Here is a 21,720-nt window from a genome sequence, read left to right as displayed (position 1 = left end):
TTTCTTGCTAATCCTGCACGGTGTGCTCTCCTCGGAGCTGGGCCTTTTTAAAAAGGTCCAACAACTGCAAATGTTTGACAGGCTTGTATTTGTACAAACAACTTTGTAGTGAACCTGCCTAGACCGAATTAGTGATTTGGTTAAAGTATATTTGGAAGAGAAAGAACGTGTGGCCCCCACGTACAGGAGAACTGACAGTACGTGGTTTGGTCTCATTAACAACTTGCCAAGACCTTGAAGGCTGTGCTCACTTCGCTTGAATCCGAGAACTTGTAAAGTGGTGATGTGTAGCCTCAGCCTGTAATGAGTCATGTTGAGATTGTCTCAAAGCAGCATGCAGTGCCATGTGCTCAGATTAAAATGAGCACTGCATGCTGAGCCATGGAGTGCCAGGCACTTAACTACCCCTGATCTGTCTGCTTTATTGATTTGTTTTTCCTTTTAAGGTTGGTTGCCTGGTTCATGCGAGAATCTGCTGTGCTCTGACTGTCCTCAAAGCTTGAAATCTATCATCCATTCTGGCTACTAGTGACCGAAACTAGGACAATTCGAAGTTTCCCCAGGGGAAGGGATAGATGCTTCTTGAACGCAGCAGTTCTGGAGAGATGGGAAATTCTTCCAAAAATCCATGCATTTTTGCAGGGGCTGTTCTGTAGCTTTGTACAACACTGGCAGCATGAGGAGAGTGTTTTCCTCTTGAATCCTAAACTAGGGGGATTGGCAGTATTCTTGCCTGACCTAACCTTCAGCAGGGGTTGCCTACCTGGACTGTCGAAAAAGCTAATCCATATTTTGATTGGTTTTCATTGTTTTTCATTGCTCCCTCAAAACCAGAATTGATTTTTGTCTATTTTATCTACAGGAGCAGCTCTGCTCTTTAATGGTATTGTGTAAAATGTAGCCCATCAGACAAACTAAGCACTTAAAAGCTGTCTTAGAAGAGTAAGGGGCATACCTACCTGGCTAGTTAACACATTCTTTTGCTGCTTGTGACAGTGTCTCTTTGCTTTGGTATTCAATTAGGAGCAATGTTGCTCAAATATCTGTCCCAAGCAAATCTAACAATTGTTGTGGATCAATTTTGACTGTTCAGCTGCTCTGGCTGAGAAGTATAATATACTGAAGAGATGCACAGATGAACGTAAAACAAAGCCTATCAAAAATATTTTGTTAAAAAAAATACAAAATCAGATCACTGCAGAATACTGTTTAAATTCACCCGTATAGCACAAACCTTATAGACAACCGTGGTCAAAAGCTACACAGGTAAGGCCGTTTCTTGGCTCGCTAGTGTCTCTGTGTGTGTTGAGAGAAATGGAAAGTTAGCTGACTCGGTTGCATTAGCTGTTGTAGGGTTTATTTTTCATGAATGGGCTATTTTTGTATTTAGCCCCTTTTAAATTTGAGTCCTGTAGAATATTTAATGTTTAGCATAAGAAGAGGTATGGGGCTTATGATGGAGGGAGGAAAATAAAAAGAGCGAAATAAACACGGGGCACTGTTGCCTTTCCTTTCATAGTGGTACTTAAAGCAAGAATTCCTATGGCTTAATCAGAAACATGTTTCAGAAGTGTATTGTGTGAAGTCAAGGAACCAAATACTCGCCATTCAATCTTCCCAGCATACATTATACTGCAATCCAGTGTAGGCGGGTATTTAATGTTAAGAAATTACTAAGGAGGTATTTTATCTGATGTTAGGGGGAAAAAAAATCAAGCACACTGGAGGAGTCACTGAGGACAAGCCTTTGTCTTTGAAATTTACGTGTGCTTGTTTATCTTGCTTGCTTGCTTTCTTCAGAACAAAAATAATAAAAAAAAAAACACTATCTTTGAGGCACAAACTGAAATTCAGGCTGGAGTGCTGCTTACCTTGCTGCTCTATATGTAGTCCCAGAGTACCCTGACAGAGACATTTCTAGTCCATCTTATCTGCAGGCAGGATTTGAGAGTTTAAATTCAGATGTTTCTATGTTTTGGGCACTGTTCCCAGGCATCACAAAGCAAGTTATTGCTTCTAGACATGTGTCGTAATAAAACAACCTCCGATTGTAGTGGGTGGCGAGGAAGGAGGACAGTGAAGGCTTCAGATAGTCAACCTCCTTGATTTTCCCCTCCCTGTTTTTAATTATGGAACAGATGTTTTGGGGGTTGTTTGTTCTGTTGGTTTTTTGCTTTGTTTTGTTTTAAGATTTCTGTGCTGCTATACAGTATTGCTGAATTGGGAAAGTTTTGGAGGTATGTCCCTTCTTAAACTGCACTGTGTTCACATTTAAATAGGTTTATCTGCCTCTTTTTTTCCATGTTTTATTTATCGCCTCCTTATATTTCATAAGGAGAATTTTTTTGTCAGTCTGCATTAGGGACTAGTCTGTTACAAAACACTGAGGTGTTTTTGTCTGTTAATATGAACAAGAAATTTGGCTATAAATGGGTGGCATCTGTGTGTTTTAAAAGGTTTAATCAGAACTGCTGTAATGAGACAGATAGATAATCTTTAAATCTATAGCTAAGCCAATTTAGAGGCATCTTTTTGGCTACAAATCACATTAAAAACTATTTCCCTACAAGTGAGAACAGTTGTTTTACAGTTTAATCCTCTTAATTGTAAACCTGTTGTTGGAATAAATAGCGAAAGAATGAACTCTTGTATGCTTCCTTTTGTGTGCTGAAGTCTAAATTTTGACCATGCAAATCGTGCTGTTGTTTGCTGTGCACCAAACCAAAGCTTGTTATGTAGCGAGCTTGTATGACTACGTGCTTTCGAGTGTGCCCCTCAGCATCTTTAAAGAAGTTGCCATTGGCTGCTCATCGAAGGGAGGAATTTAAGATGAGGTAGGAATGGATGAAAACTTGTAAAATGCTTGATACTGCTTTTCATTATTCGTGCTCTTTAATTCTTTGGTTAGAAAAATGTCCTGCCCTATGCCCTTGAAATCGTTTGGGTTTTGTTGTTTTTTGTTTGTTTGTGGGTTTTGTTATTTTGTTTGGTTAGTTTTTGTCTTGTAACCTCTAGTTTTGCAAAGGAGGGTTTATATTAAAGGAAAAACGCTGAAAATGAACAGTGCTTCCATGTGGGAAGAAAACATACCAAGAGCTTAGTCTAAATTTTAGGGCACTAGAGTCATCATTCTCTTCCAGTAAAAATACTTGAAGCTCAAGAGGGAACTTAATACACTCTGTCCTTTGTTATTCTAAAGGAATAGCTATGATGGTATGTGGGCAGCAGATGCGATTTTTAATGCTTACCCAATGCATTACAACTGTAGAAGATATTGGAGGTACATTTGTATTATTATCACAAAGCCTGGGCGTGCTTTGAAACTACTGGTCAAGTTATCGGCTTCAGGGAGAGCAGGACTCACCTCTGGGCGGGCTGGCTTGCTTTTGGCCTCTCTGTTATGCTTCTGCAGATGTAGCCTGTCCTTTTGCTTTGTGTCTTTTCCGAGCCCTGGAGTACACGGTGAATATCTCATAAAGAGTTGTGTATTTCTCCTCAGTTAAATATAGACCTATCACACGTTCGCATGGCAGTAGTGCGTAGCGAGGTAATTGTAATTAAGAACTTCTACTTTTCTTCTGCCTTTAATTCCCTGCTCCAATTGTCGCTATTAATCATTTCCACTAAAAAGAAACTGAGAACTCCTTTGTTATGTTTCGTTATTTTTACACTCCCGTGTGTGCTAAGCACAAAATTTACTTTGATTCTGCTCCTGGAGCATGGTTCAGTCCTGCACTTGGAGCCGCTTCCTGACGACAGCCTTGTTCCGTCAGAAGTGGTTTGCAATTTCTACTTTCAAAGCTCAGTTACGTGATTTTATTTTTTGAAGTGTAAATATGTATTCTTTCTGTAATTAGAAAGAAAGGAAAATAGTAAGAAAAGGAAGGCGTGAACTTTACAGCAAAAAAATATCTTAATAAAAGCACAATAAGTTATAATTAAAGTGAGCAGAGCAGCAAGATCTGCTAAAGATAGGTCTCTTTTTTAGTTTCTGCTCATGCTATTGCTTTTAAAAGTAATCTTAAAATAACTGGCATGTTTTTTTCCCCATAGCAAATGTGTAATTCTAAAGAATGTTAATTTATTTTGCCACCAAATATCCACTACATATGTGATCAGAATAACCCGGTGGTGGTTAATAGCTTACAAGATCTTTCCGAAATGATCTGTTCACCTTGAAACGTCAAGGTAATTGGGATGTGTGCTGTGTAATCACCGGAGTTAACAGTGCTGTGAAAGTCAAAGCCCACGTTTTAGATGTTGTCTGAAGGATGGTCCCTCAAGCAGCACTTCCCCGTAACACTACCCTGCCTTTCTATAGCAAGCACCCCAAAATTTTCACATGATCTAATAAGAGCATTAATTGTTACTCATTTTCATAGCTAAAGTGATAATATACCACCTTCTTTAATTGTTTGACTCACGTCTTTTTGCATCTGCATAAGCAGTGACTAGCAAAAGTGAAAAGAAGACTACTTACTGGTGCGCTGCTCCGGAAATGTCTATAGATGAGGCTCTTCACCTGCGTTCAGGGAATCAAACCTCTCTCTATTGAGCTCAGTGATACGTCACACCTGCTACTAAAAAAAAAAAAATTACTAAATTTCATTTGGAGGAATAACAGGTTTGAGTGTGCACCAGAAGACAAGCGTGAATTCAAACTACTTGCTTTGGTTTTGTTTTTTTTTTTTTTATTAGCTTTACTGGCTCTGGTAGGTACTAAAGCTTTGGTGGAAATTCAGGAGGGGTCCTGAAGACCAAGCAGATGGATAATATTAGATGGAAAGGACCATCTAGCAGAGCTTTTCTGTATTTTGAGTGTAAGGCGCACACACACACTCTTCCCCCCCATGACAGGAGGGTTGGAACTAGATGATCCTTAAGGTCCCTTCCAACCCAAACGGTTCAATGACTCTGTGTTGTGGTGGTGCTGGCCAAGTGCTCTCACATTGGCCCAAAAAATTACAGGCTCAAATGATGTGAGAGCTAGAGACCTTTTAATACATGTATATAATAGAGTTTTCTGCTTTCCATCTTTAGAAACCCCAGGCTTCAGTGTAGAGTCTGTATTTGTTTTTTCTAACCAATGGATATGCTGTATAGCTTAGGAACTTCTCTCACTTTTTCCTTCCAGTTTTTATATTAAACAGGCACAGACTATTTATTTGTCTCATTTCCTTCAGTTGAGTAAAAGTGCAGAAAGCCACATGCGTGTTGTGTCCTGTCTCTAGCATCTTTGTTCCATTGACTGGACCAAAGTAACCAGGCCTTGTAATACCCAAGGTAGAGCAGAGGCTGATCATCTATAGATGCTATTTAACTGAGCATTTCTAGGGTTGCAGTTGCTGTTGTCCTTCACACAGCTAGTGTGCACCAAGTGTTGAAGTGACGCAAGCAATGCTTTGCCGCCAGGGAACGTTCCTGGAGTCTCGGGCTGCGTTGTTCCCTTGCTCTGACACTCGTACCTGGTGTTCTTCCCAGTTGTTCTCCAGGCACGCAGCTGATACAAGCTGTAAAATTCTGACTTGCGATGTTTTGGTACCACCAGATTCATGGTAAGCACATCAGAGATCTTAAACTTCCATTGTCTTTTCAACCAGCATTTTTTTTTTTTTTTTTTTTCCTCCTGTGACATCAGGCAACTGGAAGCAGTAATTTGGAAAAATGAGGCCACTCAGGTTTCTATATATAGCAGCTCTCAGATCCCAAGAAAGCCAGCACTCCCATCATCTGTTTTTAGCTGTCAGTGTTTGTAAATTAATATTAACAAGGTTAGTCTTAAGTAGAATTTTAAGTGTCTGCATCATTTTTTTTTTCCTCCTGCTTGCTATTTCCAGCTTTTTTTCTCATTTTGGTGTTTTTATCTCAATTAAAAACAGTTGACTGTATTTCAGCCCCTTTGCTGCCCCCCTCACACACACATACACACACCTCAGTGATGAGCTGACCTTCAGCAGAGGGAATGGTGGTCATCGCGTTGCTGGGAAGCACCTGACTTGCATCAAAATCAGGCTGGTTTTGATGTCAGGCAGGAGGACCAGTTTCATCTTCAGGGTTCTGTGCACACCATTCTTCATGAATTAATCATGAGGATCTCCATATATTGAAGAGAGATTTTTTTTTTTAATGAAACCAATTAATTTTTTATTGACAGCACGGGGGGGGAGGTAAGGAGAGGATTAAAGAAAGAGACACTGACTAATAGAATAAGTAGGAAAGGCAGAGTATAATTGTATGGCAGATGTTAGGACAGTTTCTGAAGTTAACAGCTTCTGTTTTGAACGTTTACTCATCTAATAGCCGTGTTTGACTTTTTATATATAGCAGAAAAGGTAAGGCAAGAAATAGTTTTCACGGAGGATTTATGAGTACAGGTGAATATATTTGTGTTTGGTAATAACCCCGCGAATATACCGGTCTGTTTCTCCTCCCGAGGTGTCACCCGAGTGTTGGCAGCTGCAGAAGTACAGAGCATGCAGTAAAAAGCTGCAGCTCGGTGCTGCTGGGAAGCGGTGGAATGGGTGACACCTTCCTGAGAGTTACAGCCAGCCTCTCTGCATCCCGGCCTGATAAAGAGTGAAGCCTAAAAGCATTCTTCTAGAGCATGGGATCACTGGGTGGAGGAAAAAGGAGTCACTGATCTGCTTCATTCATATTCTTTGTGGTACACGCTGCCAGCTGGAAAAATAACGCTTTCCATATGAATCGAGCAATGGGGTTAGCACTCGTAAGGGTAGACTGGGGAACACACTTGATAATCTTCCATTTAGTTTAATCTCTCTTTGATTCGCTATGTGCTTCTTAATTCACTTGTGTACAGAAGCTATTTTCACTCACAGGTGATGGAAAGGAGGAAGGAGGGATTTTCAAGCAGCAACAGCTCGGTGCACAGAATATCTGTTCTCCTCCTCGGTGACAGACGGAGGCTGCAGACAGGGCCCTGCTCTGTGTGTCAGCTCTGTAGTTGTGCCACAAAGTAAGGGGCACCTCCCTGCCCCTTGTGGCATGTGGGGAATGCGGGTTTCGGTACCTGTGGAGCTGCGGGGGAGTCACAGGGGGCTCAGCTCTTTCAAAACCCCACCTGGAAGGCTGACAAGGTGAACATAAGCACCGTGAGCATTATAGTATCTAGCGAGGTTCATACGGCCGGCAACCCCCATGTATGGTCCAGTGTCACTGAAAATATGCTTTGGGAACACTCACTGGAATTGCTACCAACATAGAATGATTTCCAAGGTACTGCGCCACCTCCTGTCAAAAGATACCTGAGTTTTCTTTCATTGGTAAGTCACAGTGTATACCTAACTACATTATCAGTAACTGTTTTAGGTGATCTGCCTTGTGAAGAGGCAGAACAGTTTTTTGGTTTTGTTTTTTCTTAGCAATGTCTTTGGTACCTTGTGGAATTGTACTGTTACTCTGTATGTAGAAAACCAGAAGACTGTAGTTTCTGCACCTCGTGTCTAAAAGGAGCAGTTTTATGTGGTATATCAATAAATTCTTCTCTTTCAGGTCACTGTCATGAGAAAAATCTAGATGGCAGTCATGACAAGGAGAAATACTTTGAGCACCATGAGTCAGTCACAGCAGTGGCAGAAGGACACTCTGAGGGAGGTACAGAAGATCCAGAAGTCCTTACTCAGGGTTCAGCAAGGGATCCCTCCATCCTGAGACTGGAAAGTAAGTCAGCGTAACAAAATTGGTACTGACAGATGAATCAGTTTCTAGATTTTTCAAAGAGCTGCCTTCCTTCCTCGAAGAAAGCTAGATTTCTTCTCAAGTGAAAAATAACCCTTAAAACTTCATTCTGTTCACTGTTCTTATCCAAGCCTGGCATAAAAATGCATGAAATAAAAGGTTAAGATTCTACAAAGACATGTTGGTTGTACCTTAGTAAATTCTCTATCAGCTGTGCCAGGCAGTAGTGAGGGAACTCAGTCTCTGTGGTTAAGGTACAGAGAGCATTAGTCAGTGTTCAATGCATATATGCCTAGAAAATTCATCTTTGAAAAGTCACCCTTGAGTGGGCACAACTTTGGTCTGGAAAGGAGACTGGTGGAAGTGCTCTAGAGGTGTTAATTTTTGAAGCAATGGTTGGTGCTTTTTTGCATTGGGCAAGTCTGCATTCTCCAGTCCCATTCTGGTTTTGCAGCATGCAGTGAGTATTCAGTTAATGCGAGTGGAAGAGTGAGGTCACAGAAAAAAAGGAAAAAAAAAAAAAAAAGAAACTTTTTTTGTACAATTCACAGATGCAGTAAGTAAAGAATTTTTGACAATTCTGTGGTTTTCCATTTTAGACACAGTTACTCCAGAAAGCAATGATTCAGAAGGAGTGGAGGGTTTAGATGATGATCATATGTCTGAAGAGATGCTGGCTTTGGTGGATGAGTTTGAAAACTCATGGCCTCAGGAAGCTTTTGAAGGGGCGCTGGAGGTAAAAGGTCGTCGGATGGACTTACAGGGAATCCGTGTCCTAAAAAAGGGAGCTCAGGATGGACTGGCTAGCTCCTGTTTTGGGGACTGTGGTGATGATGATGAAGCTGAATGGGTAAGTTTGGATCAGTTCATAAAAATCTTGCACCAGCTTACTGTTGTGCAGGGAAAGGCTGGGACAGTTTGTGGGTTTTAACACTGGTTTAGATAGAATCTTCATGATTTTCATCTATGGGTCTAAGAGATGGTTTGAGTGAAATGAACAAGTAGTTTCAATCTCTAAAGGCTTCCACATCACTAAAACTGATGTCATTGGTGTTAATTCTCAACAGCAAGAGCTTAGATGTTGAACGATGCTGTGTGCCTTCAAACTTATTGCTTTTAGTTGCAAAGGCAACAGGTTTTTAAACAAAAGTTCTGGTTAGCATGAAGATGGCGCAATACCTGTTGTCATCATGTTACAAACAAAATATATAATGAAAAACATGTTTCACTTCTCCAGCAGTTAAATTGTTTTCTGTTACATTAGAGGTAGTACATGTAGTTGTGTACTGTGTGTGTGTGGTGTGAGAATGGGTTGAGATGGGAAGGGAAAGAAATCTCATCTGTAACATCTTCAAAATTGAATCTTCGGGCTAAAACAGGTAGCATACTGTAGCTGATAATGTTAATGCTGCTTCTTAATGTTAACCTGGACAATATTGTCCTTTTGGTAGATCACTTTTCAGGTCAAACGTTTAAAGAAACCAAAAGCTGATAGCTTGGATCTCCAGGAGCCAGTCAGGAGACACGGAGAAGAGGGGATTAATGGAGAAAATGAAAATTTCTACCAAACGGCCCTGGAGATCAGTGGACCAAAGATACCTTCTCCTGGACCAATAGGTAACCTGCTGCAACTAGAGAAAGCTGTCCTTTGCACCTTTTGGAATATTGTGGTTTATTTCTTTGCAGCTTTTATATTACACTGGTTTATTATCATACATATGCATCACAAATACTACATAGTGAAATAAACCTTCTAGACGGGAATGTGGGATTTTAAGAAATCTCTTCCATCAGCACCTTCTTCATGATGCACAGCATACCTTTATTGGCTGAATGAAAAATGTTAATTGCCAGAACTTCTGGGGATGAAGTGATGAAAGTCAAGAATGAAAGACGTGGATAATGTCAGTAGAAGTAGTAAGGGGGTGGTGGTGGAAGGGATGACTTTTTCCTTTAAAACTGAATGGGCAGTAAAGTTGCTTTATTTACCAGATGAGAGAGACCTTCAGGGACAAATACAGGGTGATAGCTTGAATTAATTAAATATAACAAAATATAAATATATATAAAAAAAAAAGGCAATTCAAAACCAAACAGCAGAGAACTTGGTCTAGTAGAAATAATATAAAGCTTTACATCCTGCTGTGATTCATTTGGTGATATTAGAAGAGAAAATTCAGATGCTGTCTTCCAGTAGACTGGAGCTAAAGAAGAACACAGTTTTGCACCAGCGTAGGTGAGGAGGTTTGCAGGGAGAGGTGGAGGTTTTGCAACTTAAGTAACAGGTACCAGAGAGGAGAGCTGTTATGATTATGCATGCTAGTTCCATTGGTCTATTCAGGTGGGTAGAAATCATCAGCACGTGGTTACTTAGAATAAAATTTGGAACTTGTGGAACCTAATGATGCTAGAAGAGCCAAAATAATGGTTCCCCCATACTTCTCGTTTTACCTTGATTTCAAAGGATGTAAAATCTTAATGCTGTAGGGTTGATGTGTAAGCAAAAACGTGTTCTCCAATCCATTTTAGTCATTGACAATTTGTTGACCTAGAATGTGAGTTCACATTTTGAAGTCTTTTACATTAAATCTTTAACATGCTCCTTTTTAAGCATCTGACAAAGGTAAGTTGTTGAATTAAATATTTAAATAGGGAAGATTACATGAAAACAAACTATCATTTGTGAACACACACCTTTCCTCTCCTCAGTGTATTTTTTCTCCCCGAGCTACTTTTATGGGTTTATTATATAGCATCCCTCAGCTGTAAAGTCATTAACTTCCTAGCGCTCCTGAGAGGCAAGGTCTGCTGACATCTTCTTCACGAGAACTAAATCACTGAAAGTTTAAGTAACACATTGGAGGTTTCCTGGGGAGTTCCTAGGAGAACAGGGAAATGAAGCTATCTGTCCTGTATCTAACTAGTGCTTTGATTACTTACCTATCCCTGTGTAGCATTTCCATACCTCTCACTATCTTTTGCCATTCATGCAGATAGTTAACTCGTAATCAGATAGTGCAAGGTGCTGATGACAAGAAAGGATCTTTTCCTCCTGAGGTTTCCCAGTGTTTCACAAAATTAGTTTTCCTTTAGTCAGAACGTTTTACTAAAGACGTGGCAATTCAGGCTTTGTCATTATTTTGCAAAATTGTGGTGAAACACTTCCTTTGAAGTAAATAGGATTTGCATCCAAATGGTCAGAAATGTAGGTAAGCACAAATAGGTACTGGAATACTGTATGTGTACCTGGTGAGACAGCTGCACGTTGTTGAACTTGGCCTCCCACTCTGCAGATTTATGGCTACAGTGAATCTTTCTTACCTTCAAAACAGTTCAGATGTTTCTGATGCAAGAGAAAAATGTTTCCTAGCATTTAACATGTAGGATCCAGGTTTGTAGGATCTGGTACCATATCCACACTCATGAGGAAAAGATTTCAGTAGGGTTTGGATCAAATCTGAAAATGTGTAATCGCTTACTAGTTTTCAGAAATGTTGCTGTGTTGAGTGGAAGAATGCAATATAAGCTAGTGGCTGTCCTAATATTCAGTGATAAGAAATGGCAGTATATTTCACCTGAAATTGTCAGAAGATGGAGTTATCAGCTTCTATTAGTTCTTACTGTAGGTGTAGAACATAAATGATGACTCACTTACGAACTTTCTTTAAGGACATCTAAGTAGAGACATCGTGTAAACAAGAACGGTGATTGTTCTTAATCTGTAGCTATTGAAAAATTATAATAAAACATTTTTTTGAGACCTCCAAATCTGTCTTCCATAGGATCCAGTTCTGTCTTTGAATCCAGTGAGCTTTGTTTAGTGTATTTAGTTTGGGGATTGTTCTTAAAGAAATCTGGCTGCAGGACTGTGACTTTTGTAATGTATGGAATGTATCTGCTGCTGTGAAGTAGTTTGTAAATCATTGTACTAAAGCAGAATGTCTTTTTTCTTCAAGAGAATTTCTCTTACTTTTTGGATTTTTTTTCCCCCTTTCTCTAGGAAAAAAGCGTGACTATCGTAGCCTTGGCTGGCCAAGTCCTGATGAATGCCTGAAACTCCGTAGGGTAGAGCTTACAACTGTGGCCAGCACATGGCTTGCTGTTTCTGCTAAAAACATTGAGTAAGTATCTTATATGTGGACCGTAAGTCACTCACACAAAGCAAGACAGCTGTATGGCCTCAAGTATATATTAACTGAAAGTTCTTTAAGAGCTATCAGAATTTCAAAGAAGTTTGAAAACATTATGTGGTATTTCATTATTCCACTTGTAAAGAAAAGCGCAACGGCAGACTGAAGATCCAGTTTCTCTTGCTTCTTAAGCTACTCAAAGGAGATTCTGCCAGATTCTAGGCAGTTTATACTCACTAGGGAACTTTGTGATGACTCTTGCCTTTCTTCTCCCGACTGATTCAGTTTATTACCTTTGTAGCATTACAGAACACATCGATTTTGCAACGCAGCTGCAAGAACCAGCCATGGAGCCCCTTTGCAACCCTAATCTACCAGCCAGTATGCATACTTTGGACCACCTGCAAGGTGTCTCGAGTCGAGCAAGCTTGCATTACACTGGTGAAAGTCAACTTAAAGAGGTATGCCACAGGTGAAGGTTCTCACACAAAAATGACCAAACCATGGCAGATTCGAGGTACATTTACTTCAGTGCCCTGTCTCTGAAAGTATCTTCAGCGAGTGAACACCTGGATAAAACTGTAAGAACAACACAACTAATATTTTACCAGACTGTTTTCCTAGCCTTCTGTGATTTGGGCTGAGGGAAATCCTAAAACACCAGTAGTGTCTCTGTATTGATGAATTAATAGAAGAAAAAATAAATGAAAAATGCGTAAATTTCTAGCATTCCTGGTGTTCAGCAGCATGGAGTTAAAAAGCTATGTGATGATACAGATAGTACTAACTCAAGATATACAGTGATGTTTGGGATGGAACAAGTTAGGGCATTTGTAAAAGGCTGGGTAAAAAAGCAGCAAACAAGCAGACAAGTGAAGGGCATCTCTTATCAGGTTCCATCCTCTCAGGACGTGTTTTTCCTCTTTCACAGGTGTTACAGAATCTTGGCAAGGACCAGTACTCACCACAGTCATTAGAACAAGTTGGTACTCGAATAGCCAAAGCTTTGGAAAAGGTACGTGTAAGTGAGAAAATGGTGCCTGGCTGCAGTTTATCCAGTCTCAAACTATATGACTGACATTGCAGTTAAGGAATGCAGTACTACTTGGACCAAAGATTTGTGTCTGTTCAGCTTCTCTAAGGCCCTCACAGGTACTTTCTTGAGCTATATCCTCTTCTTACAGATGGGAGTCCCGCTGCCAGGTCTCTTGCCTACCTTTCTACTAAAACATAAGCATATCATATTCACAGTGTATTTCCAGCCCTGTTTTGAGCCGTATTGCTAGCTGCTGATATTTATTAAACTATTTTAACAGTTCTTAATCCTCTTTCTGTTGATACAACATTGGCTTGGAGCTTATAGAAAGTCAGAGTTAAGCCATGGCTCAACTCTTCCAGTTGCACTTCTGGCAGGCAGGCAGCTGACAGGCAAGGACTTCCTCTCTTTCTTACTTATTTCCTTTTACCTTATGCAGTGTTGAACTGAAGTGTCAGATGCCTTCAGGCAGAGGTATAGCACCATGTGTGAGGCTGCAGTTCCTGTTCTTGCTGGAGAGATGATTAGGAACATATTTTTCCCAGGATATACAAGGTGGATAGGGATGTAGGGATTGTTGTTCTGTATTTACAGTGCAAGGAGGATGTTCCAAACTATCATACAAAAGAGTACAACCGAAACAGCTTGGTGCCCCTAGCCTATTCTAGAAAGCCATCAAAAGAACTTACTATGCTTTGAAACTAAAGCCAGTATACCTTTGTTGTTCCCAAAAAGTGAAGATGTTACTCTTATGCCTGCATTATAAATCTTAGTTCCTTTTGATTTCAGATGTGCCAACTTTTCTTTTACAAGCTATGCTTCCCCCTGCAGACAAGAAGCTTTATCCAAATTAGCTGAAAATTTAGTACTGACAGACCAGAAACTAAGTTCTCACTGAGGCTGGCTGTGCTGGAAATAAAATGCAGTTTTTCTGTGTACCAGTCTCATTCATTATTCACAAGAGCTAATCAAACAAATCAAGATGGCTACTTATCTAATTGCATATGTGAACATAAACATTCATTTAAAGCGTCTGAGTCCACAGAATTCGAGCGCATGGTATTTTCCCTTCTGACACGTGACGTGGGAGTCAGCCAACTAGAGGCAACAAGCTCGGTCAGCGAGACTGCTCAGGCGTCTGCCCTGGGCTGCATCCCACAGCACCCTTTCTCTTTCCGAGGAGTCCAGGCAGCTAACTTAGCTAAGAGTGTTGATTTATACAGGGTAATGCGTGTACGCATCTGAATGCTCAGCACCTGGCAGCTGGTTAGAAGCTGTTGTGACTGCTGAAACTGTTGTTGCTGTATAAAGCTATTAAGATGCTATTCCCTTAAGAAAATTATGTTGCATTTGGAATTTGTGTTTCATATGGCAGTCTCATTGACCTGGCTGCTGCATATGTGGTAGAGAAACTCCTTCTGACGCTTTGGAATAGAAACAGAATCATAGAATATCCTGAGTTGGAAGGGACCCACAAGGATCATCGAGTCCAACTCCGGGTACCACACAGGTCTACACAAAAATTCAGACCATGTGACTTAAGTGCACAGTCCAAATGCTTCTTAAACTCCAACAGGCTTGGTGCAGTGACTGCGTTCCTGGGGAGCCAGTGAATAGTTTATTGTTAAGTGTAACACCCTCCACCCTCAGTATATCAAGTAAATTCAAAGAGTGAAAGACAAGGAGTCTGTTCACTACAGGTGTTTGCATGACTGGGTTTTGTGTTCTTCTTTTGCCAGAATCAGACTTCGTGGGTCCTCTCTAGCATGGCTGCTCTGTACTGGAGGGTGAAGGGCCAAGGAAAGAAGGCAATTGACTGCTTACGGCAAGCGCTGCACTATGCACCCCATCACATGAAGGTGTGTACACATCACATCTGCCTGCTACATGGATGAAATCACATTTTGCTTGTGTAACAGCCATATGGAGTTTTCACAAACTGTTAAGGCCAGAATTGTGCACATCAAGTGTCTGTAATGTGTTGGACATCAGCTAGCTGTGGTGAAACCTCAAGACCCTCACCACGTGTTGAGTGTGGGCAACTACAAAAGAGTAATTTCCTGCAATTCAGTGGGTTTGACACTCCTCTGGGCAATACAGGCTTGAACTCCCCTCTGTTACGTAGGACTGAGTCTTTGTCAGCCTCTGTCTGTACAAGTCTTGTAACCTAAAATGTGGGGAGTATGTCTTGTCATTGTGTTTTTAAAGGGGGGAAGTGGTGAGTTCTAAAGGAATAATGTAAATGCTTAAAGTGTAAGTGTTTTGGCTGAGTAGTGCCTGACTTTGTGCAGCAGTTTTGTGGTTTAGGCCAAAAGGGCAGTATTTGGGACAGTCTCCTGTTTAATGTTACAGCTGTCTGAAGTGCTCCGTATACCCTTCACCCTGCCCCATGAGATGCTGAGCAGGGATGTCTGTTCTTCGACACCAGGCTCCCCCTTACAAACTGGTAAATGCAGTACTGGCCCCTAACTCAACATTGCAGATTTCACTCTGGGACCTGAACAACAAACTGCAACACTGCAAAGTGCAAACCACTTCTTGAACCTTGGTCTTAAATCCTTCTCTGAAAATCAGACGACAGTGTTTTGCACTCCGTATTATTAGGAATATTTAGCCATTAACAGGAGAAATACCTCAGCTAAGAAATGTTGATCTATTCCTACTCCACATCCTGAGTGTCTTTTGTCTCCTATAATTCTGTCTTTTTGCCGTTGTCTTTTTAAAACAAGGTTGGAGCCAAGGTCTAACACAACATGCTCTTGTTTATTTTATTTACTTATCTTTCTTTTATGGTGTAGGTACTGCTGACTGTTTTCTAGTGGTGTGATACAGTCTTGCTTGGGATGGACTCACACCAAATTTGTGCTTTGTTTTTGTCCTTTTGAAGTTGCCCCCATGCCTCCAGATAAAACTGGGGGTCTTGTTTGTAAAGATTTAGCTGCAACTTGAACTCAGTGAGAGTTAACACTGAATGAATTGCTATTGACTATTTTGTTTAATCCTTCTCCTTGGCTTTATGTGCTCTCCCTACTTCATCTCACCTTTTCTCATCTAAATAAAAGATAATTAATTTTCCTGTGGGCTTCTTTTGTGATTCTCACTTCCACAGTATCTGCATAGTATCAAAACTGTGGCAGGGATCAAATACCTACAGAATTTTTTATTCTTCTGTTGAGGGCATCTAAGACTTGCTTCTGAGTAGTATTTTGTCCTTTGTAGATGTGAAGCTCCCAGAGAGTTTGTTATAGCTGTCAGGGCTCCACAATTTTGTCAGTCAGACACGGTCACAGTCTGGAAATTCAGAAAATAAAAACATCAGTGACTACCTGAGAAAACTTTATTTATAGCTTTTACTCAGCATCCTACAGGAATTCTGTACCAGAAGCAGGATAGAAAACAGTGTGCCAGCTGTGCTAATGGTTAGACCCTTTTTTTCACTTCCCTGCTTTCCCTTTTTATTCCTATTCCTTCCCCTTCTATGCAACAGCTGAAGGAGGGGGGTTAGACTAACAGCTTCTCTCATCTCTTAGACTGCATCTCTTCTTTTGGGTGAAAACTAACAAAACATCATCTAAAAATTAAATGTATGTACTAGGACATTTAATGTGAGTTTAGTTTTCGAATCGCTTGTCTATGCAACAGTCATGTGTATCACTTTTGCGAGCAGATGTGTTTATAAGAGGGTTTTTTGTTTGTTTGTTTATAACTCAGGTTGAAATGCCCTTTTTATAGTAAAATAAGTCGAATTCATCACCTTCAAAAAGTGATCAGATAGTGGAGTGGCCAGGTGGTGGAGCCTTCTGTCTTCCTGATCCTGAAACTATTTCAGTGGAAAGAACCTCACTGTTTATCGCTTTCTCTTCCAGGATGTACCACTAATAAGCCTAGCAAACATCTTCCACAATGCCAGGCTTTGGAATGATGCCATCATCGTGGCTACCATGGCAGTGGAAATAGCACCGCACTTTGTGGTTAATCATTTCACGCTGGCAAATGTCTACGTAGCAATGGTGAGTGTGCTGTCCCCTGTCTGTGTCTTGTCTTTGGTAAAGTCTATATACAAATCCTGTTTCCACAAGTTGGAATTTTGAGGGAGCAACATTCACAAAATAAGGGAGGGATCAGGAAGAGAATATATTTTTTTAATGTACTTTTTAAGACCATCAAAGCTCTCTATTACTCATTTAATTCTTGAAGGCCAGTGTTCTTACAAGCTGGCTTCAGGATGCTGTCTGCAAAGCTTTGTTAAGACAATAGCAAACAGTTGATAATTTTGGTTGTCTTCCCATCTAAACACAGGATATTTTTGTAATACTGGGAAATTAATGACAAGCTGAGTTTTTATCCTGGAGAGCTTAGTTTAACATAATTAGTAAAACACAGTTTGCTGCTGCAGTGAACAAACACAAGGGATGTTTAACTTCAGTATCTGAATTATCAACACCCAAAATAGTTTACAGATTTCATTTAAATTTCTTCATACTGCCTATACATTCTGATCTGCAAGTCAGCTTTCAGTATTTCCTGTGAATGCAAAATGTTCATTCCTTCTACATTACAAAGGCTGGATTGGTTCTTGCATGTTTTATTCTCATCTTTAACAGGGCTGTTATATGTGAAAGGTAAGAGAGACACCATTAAACTGAAACGTAGCTAATATCTATGTCTGCTTCAGAAATATTTTCAATTACACGTGTTCCTATGTACCCCTGCCAGTTTTTAGTACTTGTTGTAGATCTGTCCTTAATGTTTCACTCTTCTGATTGAGTGAATCTTAGAGATAACAAGGAAAGTTGAGCAGGTGGTCATGTATTGTGGGAAATCAGGGTTGAAAAGAGCAGAATGCGCAGTGCTATCAAACACACAGTGCAAACAAACTGAAGAAAGGAATGACTTTATTCTATTAAGGTATTACTTCTCACAGTAGAAAGAAATGAAGTAGAAGTTTGATGCATGAGTTTTGAATGTCTTTCAAGTTAGAACAGGGCCTAAGAATAACTTTATTCTCCTGGCTATGAAGCCACATTCATAACATAAAATGACTAGCAACAGGACAAACTTATCTTCCGGATCAACTTACACTGATAAAAGAAAAGTTAGTTTATTTTCTTCATATTTAGCCAGCTGTATTTGAGAGCTGACCCTGGCAACAAGGTTGTAAAAGACACCATGTTAATTAATAGTATAGCATTGTAGAGGTCAACATTCCTTTATGTGCAAGACTTTTCAGCAAATTGCCTTAAAAAGCAGAAACTGTTGGCCATTTTAAGGACTGAGAAATTCAGATGGATGTTATAGAAACTAATGCTGTGGGAAATAAATCTAAAAGAACTTCAAAGTCATATAAGATCACAGCAAGGAAATAACTACATCTAAAAATGGAAAAATCTGATTCTTGTTTTCATTTGTTTGTCAGTGCTCCCATAAACTAATATGGGATATTCGATGTAATTCCTGTTGAAACTGTATTAAAATACACTTTTTTTAAATCACGACTCATTGATCTAGCTAGTGTTTATAAAGTGGCTAGAGGTGAATGTTACCTGGACTGTACAAAGAGTTACCAAGAAACAGAACACGACTGAAGTTGAGGTAATGCTTAGAGTGAGATCCTGGGAGTTGTAAGTATGAAGCAGGAGTCTGCCCATACTTCTGTCTTCTTTTACTTAGAAAGAAAATAGATTCAAAGTCTAGAAATGCTGTGCAGTGTGCTGCCTGCTTTCACATGGCAATGTTGGTTTAGCTCTTTACCAGTAGTTCATCAATAGTCTTGCCCTAGGAAATACTGAATATGCTGTTTAAGAGAAAAAGCACCCAAGTCCAGCATCTGTTTGAAAGCTCTTTTAGTGGTTCCCTTTAGTAGATTTGGAAAATAAATTCTCATTCACAGTCCCAAAAATATGTCATAGGAGTAGCTCAGTTCCTATAAGAGAAAAGAGGAGGAAGGAATGTAGAAAGTGACTGAAAAACCCACATTTTGTTTGTTTGTTTTTGTTTTTCTCCTCTCATGTTTTTCTTCTAAGACGTTATTGGAAGTTGGCATTTTTTCCTGGTTAATAAACAAAAAATATCTATACCACACCTAGTGGGGTGGTATAGATAATTAGATTTCAGTACTATAAAAATAAATGTTACTACACCATGAATGCTTCTTACTACCACTCTGGAGTCCAGGTTGTCAACTGAAATTGTCTAGCTACTGTAAGATTTTAAATTATTAGGTTGATTTTTTTAATTTCCTTAGTTTGAGTAATCTTTTTGTACTAATTTCAAGCTTGTTCTTAAAAATGTTACCTTTTTAGCAAAGTTGATATTTTTGCATGGTACAAGAGTGCAAAGCTTTGATCTATGTCAATTCTGGATGAAATCTGCTTTTTAAAGGTTATTTCACAGTAAGAATGCACACACCTACTATTAAAAGGAAAAAGGTAAGAGAATTGGTCAGTAATATTTAACAGTGATTTGACTCCCTTCCATGGGTTATGCAAAATTGGGTCATATAAGTCTCTTGGACTTATAGTAAAAGTTATTTGGAGGAAAAGTACCGGTTATTTGGAGGAAAAAAAGTAAAAACCACTAAACCACCAGGATGGTTCAGTTAGTTCTGTGTATACCATGTCACTTAACTACTCAGAACAGGGAGGAAATAGAAAATGGTAGTGTCCACTCTTTTAATCTGACTTAATGCAATCTTTGTTCTTTCTTTATAGGAAGAGTTTGAAAAGGCGATGAAATGGTATGAGTCAACGTTAAAACTTCAGCCGGAGTTTGCCCCAGCGAAGAATCGAATCCGCACCATTCAGTGTCATTTACTTATGAAAAAAGAGCGACGGTCTCCGTAGAGATCAGCATGTTTCTCTTTTTTTTAAGTCATTATTCACTATTCTGCTTTTAAGTGTGCTAAGATAAATTGATGAATCAACATTTTTAACAAGACTTCTAAAAAGAGATGGGATTTGGATCAAGGGTTCTTTTATTTTTTTCTCAGATAAAGGAGCATCTTCGGAAAATGTTTCACAGACCATAATTTTAAAACATCCTTGTAAATATTAAACCAAGGAACTTCCATAAGTCCATGACCACCTATGCCAGGACCCAGGCATCATTAGTTTTTTCCTTAATGCTCAGATTGGCATCAGCATCCAAAATAACTTGCTTCATGTCTTATAATCTACATCAATAGAAATGCAAAGCAAACACCCATACCAGATAGTAAGAAGAGATAATCAGCAGTTCATCCATGTGAAACTCATGCTTTGTCCAGTCCTGTTTACTCCATGCCACATTGCCTGCTTTTTGGGAAGGAGAGGGACAGAATTTCAAATGGTTTGTTCGTTTGTGTTTTGTTTTTTTTTTTATTAAAAAAGAGGGGGGTGTTAGGAACATCTAGCATTTGCGGAATTGTTTATTTCTGTTGGGGGATGAGGAGGAAATGAGGAGGGGAAAACAGCAGGACACTAAAGTTAAAGTGGTTTTTAAACTTACTTGCAGAAAAAAAAAAAATCAGTAAAAATCCCAATAAGATGTTTTCTATCTGTCTATATATTCATAGCCCTCTGCCTCCCTGAAGGGTTGTTTTTACTGGTTCTTTGTTCACTGTATTTCTGGTCATTTCAGAGTAAGGTGCAAGTTTATGCTCACTCTGAGCCATACTTTCAGCTGCTGAGAAGGAGCAGGGAGGCAGTGTCAAGGTATCATCAGCAAATGAGTCAGGTGAAAGATTTCCAAATCAGTTCTCTTTTTGTTTGGTGGAGGACATGATTCTCCAGACATCATTGTTGAATCAACAAGGGCACATATTTGAAATAAAATAAATTGTTTATGAACAAAACACAGCGTCTCCTCTAATCTGTGTGTCCTGTGACATTTGAAGGAGATTAGGCTTGGGGAACCGCAGCCTTTCTTTGGGAGCAAACAGAGCTAGGAGTCAGGAAAGCCTTTAACACCCTTGATTTAGATAATGATTTTCTATATATCCATGGAAAAATCTCAATACTTCTATGCCTGGCTCCTTTTTAATGTTTCTTCATTCAGTGATGCAAATTAAGAGTAAGTATGGCAGTGGTGGAAACTATGGCATCAACATATTTTTTAACCTACTTTATTACTTCATAAAAGGATCCTGAATATTTTTATATATAATTGAAGATGAACAGTTCTGAGGCAAATGTTTACCTCTGTTTTACTGCAAGTAATTTCTACTAATCTAGAAAGCCTCAAAGAGGTATAAGCAAGTGCTATTGTTGGGTAGATTTTCATTAAAAATGGGTCAATGTGTTGAATTTCTGATGGCCAACAGAGACAACAGCATATCAAATTTCATTCTCTTCCCAAGGCTACTCAAAAGCCTGATAATGTTGACTGGAGATCCATCTCTATAAACTCTAGTGTGAGGAGGCAGATCACTTTCTGTAAAGTCTGATACACCACCACAAGCATCATGGACTGAGTTAATGAATTGCAGAGACTTCTCACAGAGATGTTTGGGAGGAGAACCTAGTAAGGCAGGTGTAAGTCAATGGAAAGAAGTTCCATCTGAGGTAGAAAAATATTAAAGCAAAAGGCTTTTCCTCGAACTAAAGAAATGCAAAGAGAGGCAGCGTTTTATTCTTTTTTGTTTTGTTTTTTACCGATTGCTTTACGTTCATAGTGGTTGATAAAACCTTGGGAGTACTTGACAAATGTTATGTTTTGAAATGTAATGTGCACAAACTTCTCTTACTTGGGATAGAGGATCCAGCTTACAGTTTGGTTTCCTAATGTATTGTGGTCAAATCGAGTGATCTGATCAAGCTACACACTGAGCTTTCTACTGCATCTGTCTCGCCGATGGTGAGCAGTGTTGGGATTTAAGTA

The 21,720-nt window shown here is 39.6% G+C and overlaps 1 protein-coding gene across 1 annotated transcript in view; it reads left to right on the top strand.

Annotated features, from left to right (window-relative positions):
- The window catches only part of TTC17 (tetratricopeptide repeat domain 17), a 54,997-nt gene extending 34,350 nt beyond the window's left edge, over positions 1 to 20,647 (top strand). The window contains 9 exon segments of the mRNA XM_084287081.1: positions 7,513 to 7,680; positions 8,298 to 8,548; positions 9,150 to 9,315; positions 11,699 to 11,819; positions 12,130 to 12,289; positions 12,760 to 12,843; positions 14,604 to 14,723; positions 16,731 to 16,874; positions 19,575 to 20,647. Coding sequence (XP_084143207.1) covers positions 7,513 to 7,680; positions 8,298 to 8,548; positions 9,150 to 9,315; positions 11,699 to 11,819; positions 12,130 to 12,289; positions 12,760 to 12,843; positions 14,604 to 14,723; positions 16,731 to 16,874; positions 19,575 to 19,706 — 1,346 coding nt within the window. The 3' untranslated portion in view covers positions 19,707 to 20,647.
- The last annotated feature ends 1,073 nt before the right edge of the window (positions 20,648 to 21,720 follow it).

This window comes from Netta rufina, assembly GCF_964035555.1.
Source record: "Netta rufina genome assembly, chromosome: 5".
NCBI lineage: Eukaryota > Metazoa > Chordata > Aves > Anseriformes > Anatidae > Netta > Netta rufina.
This window is presented reverse-complemented; position numbering and strand designations above follow the sequence as displayed.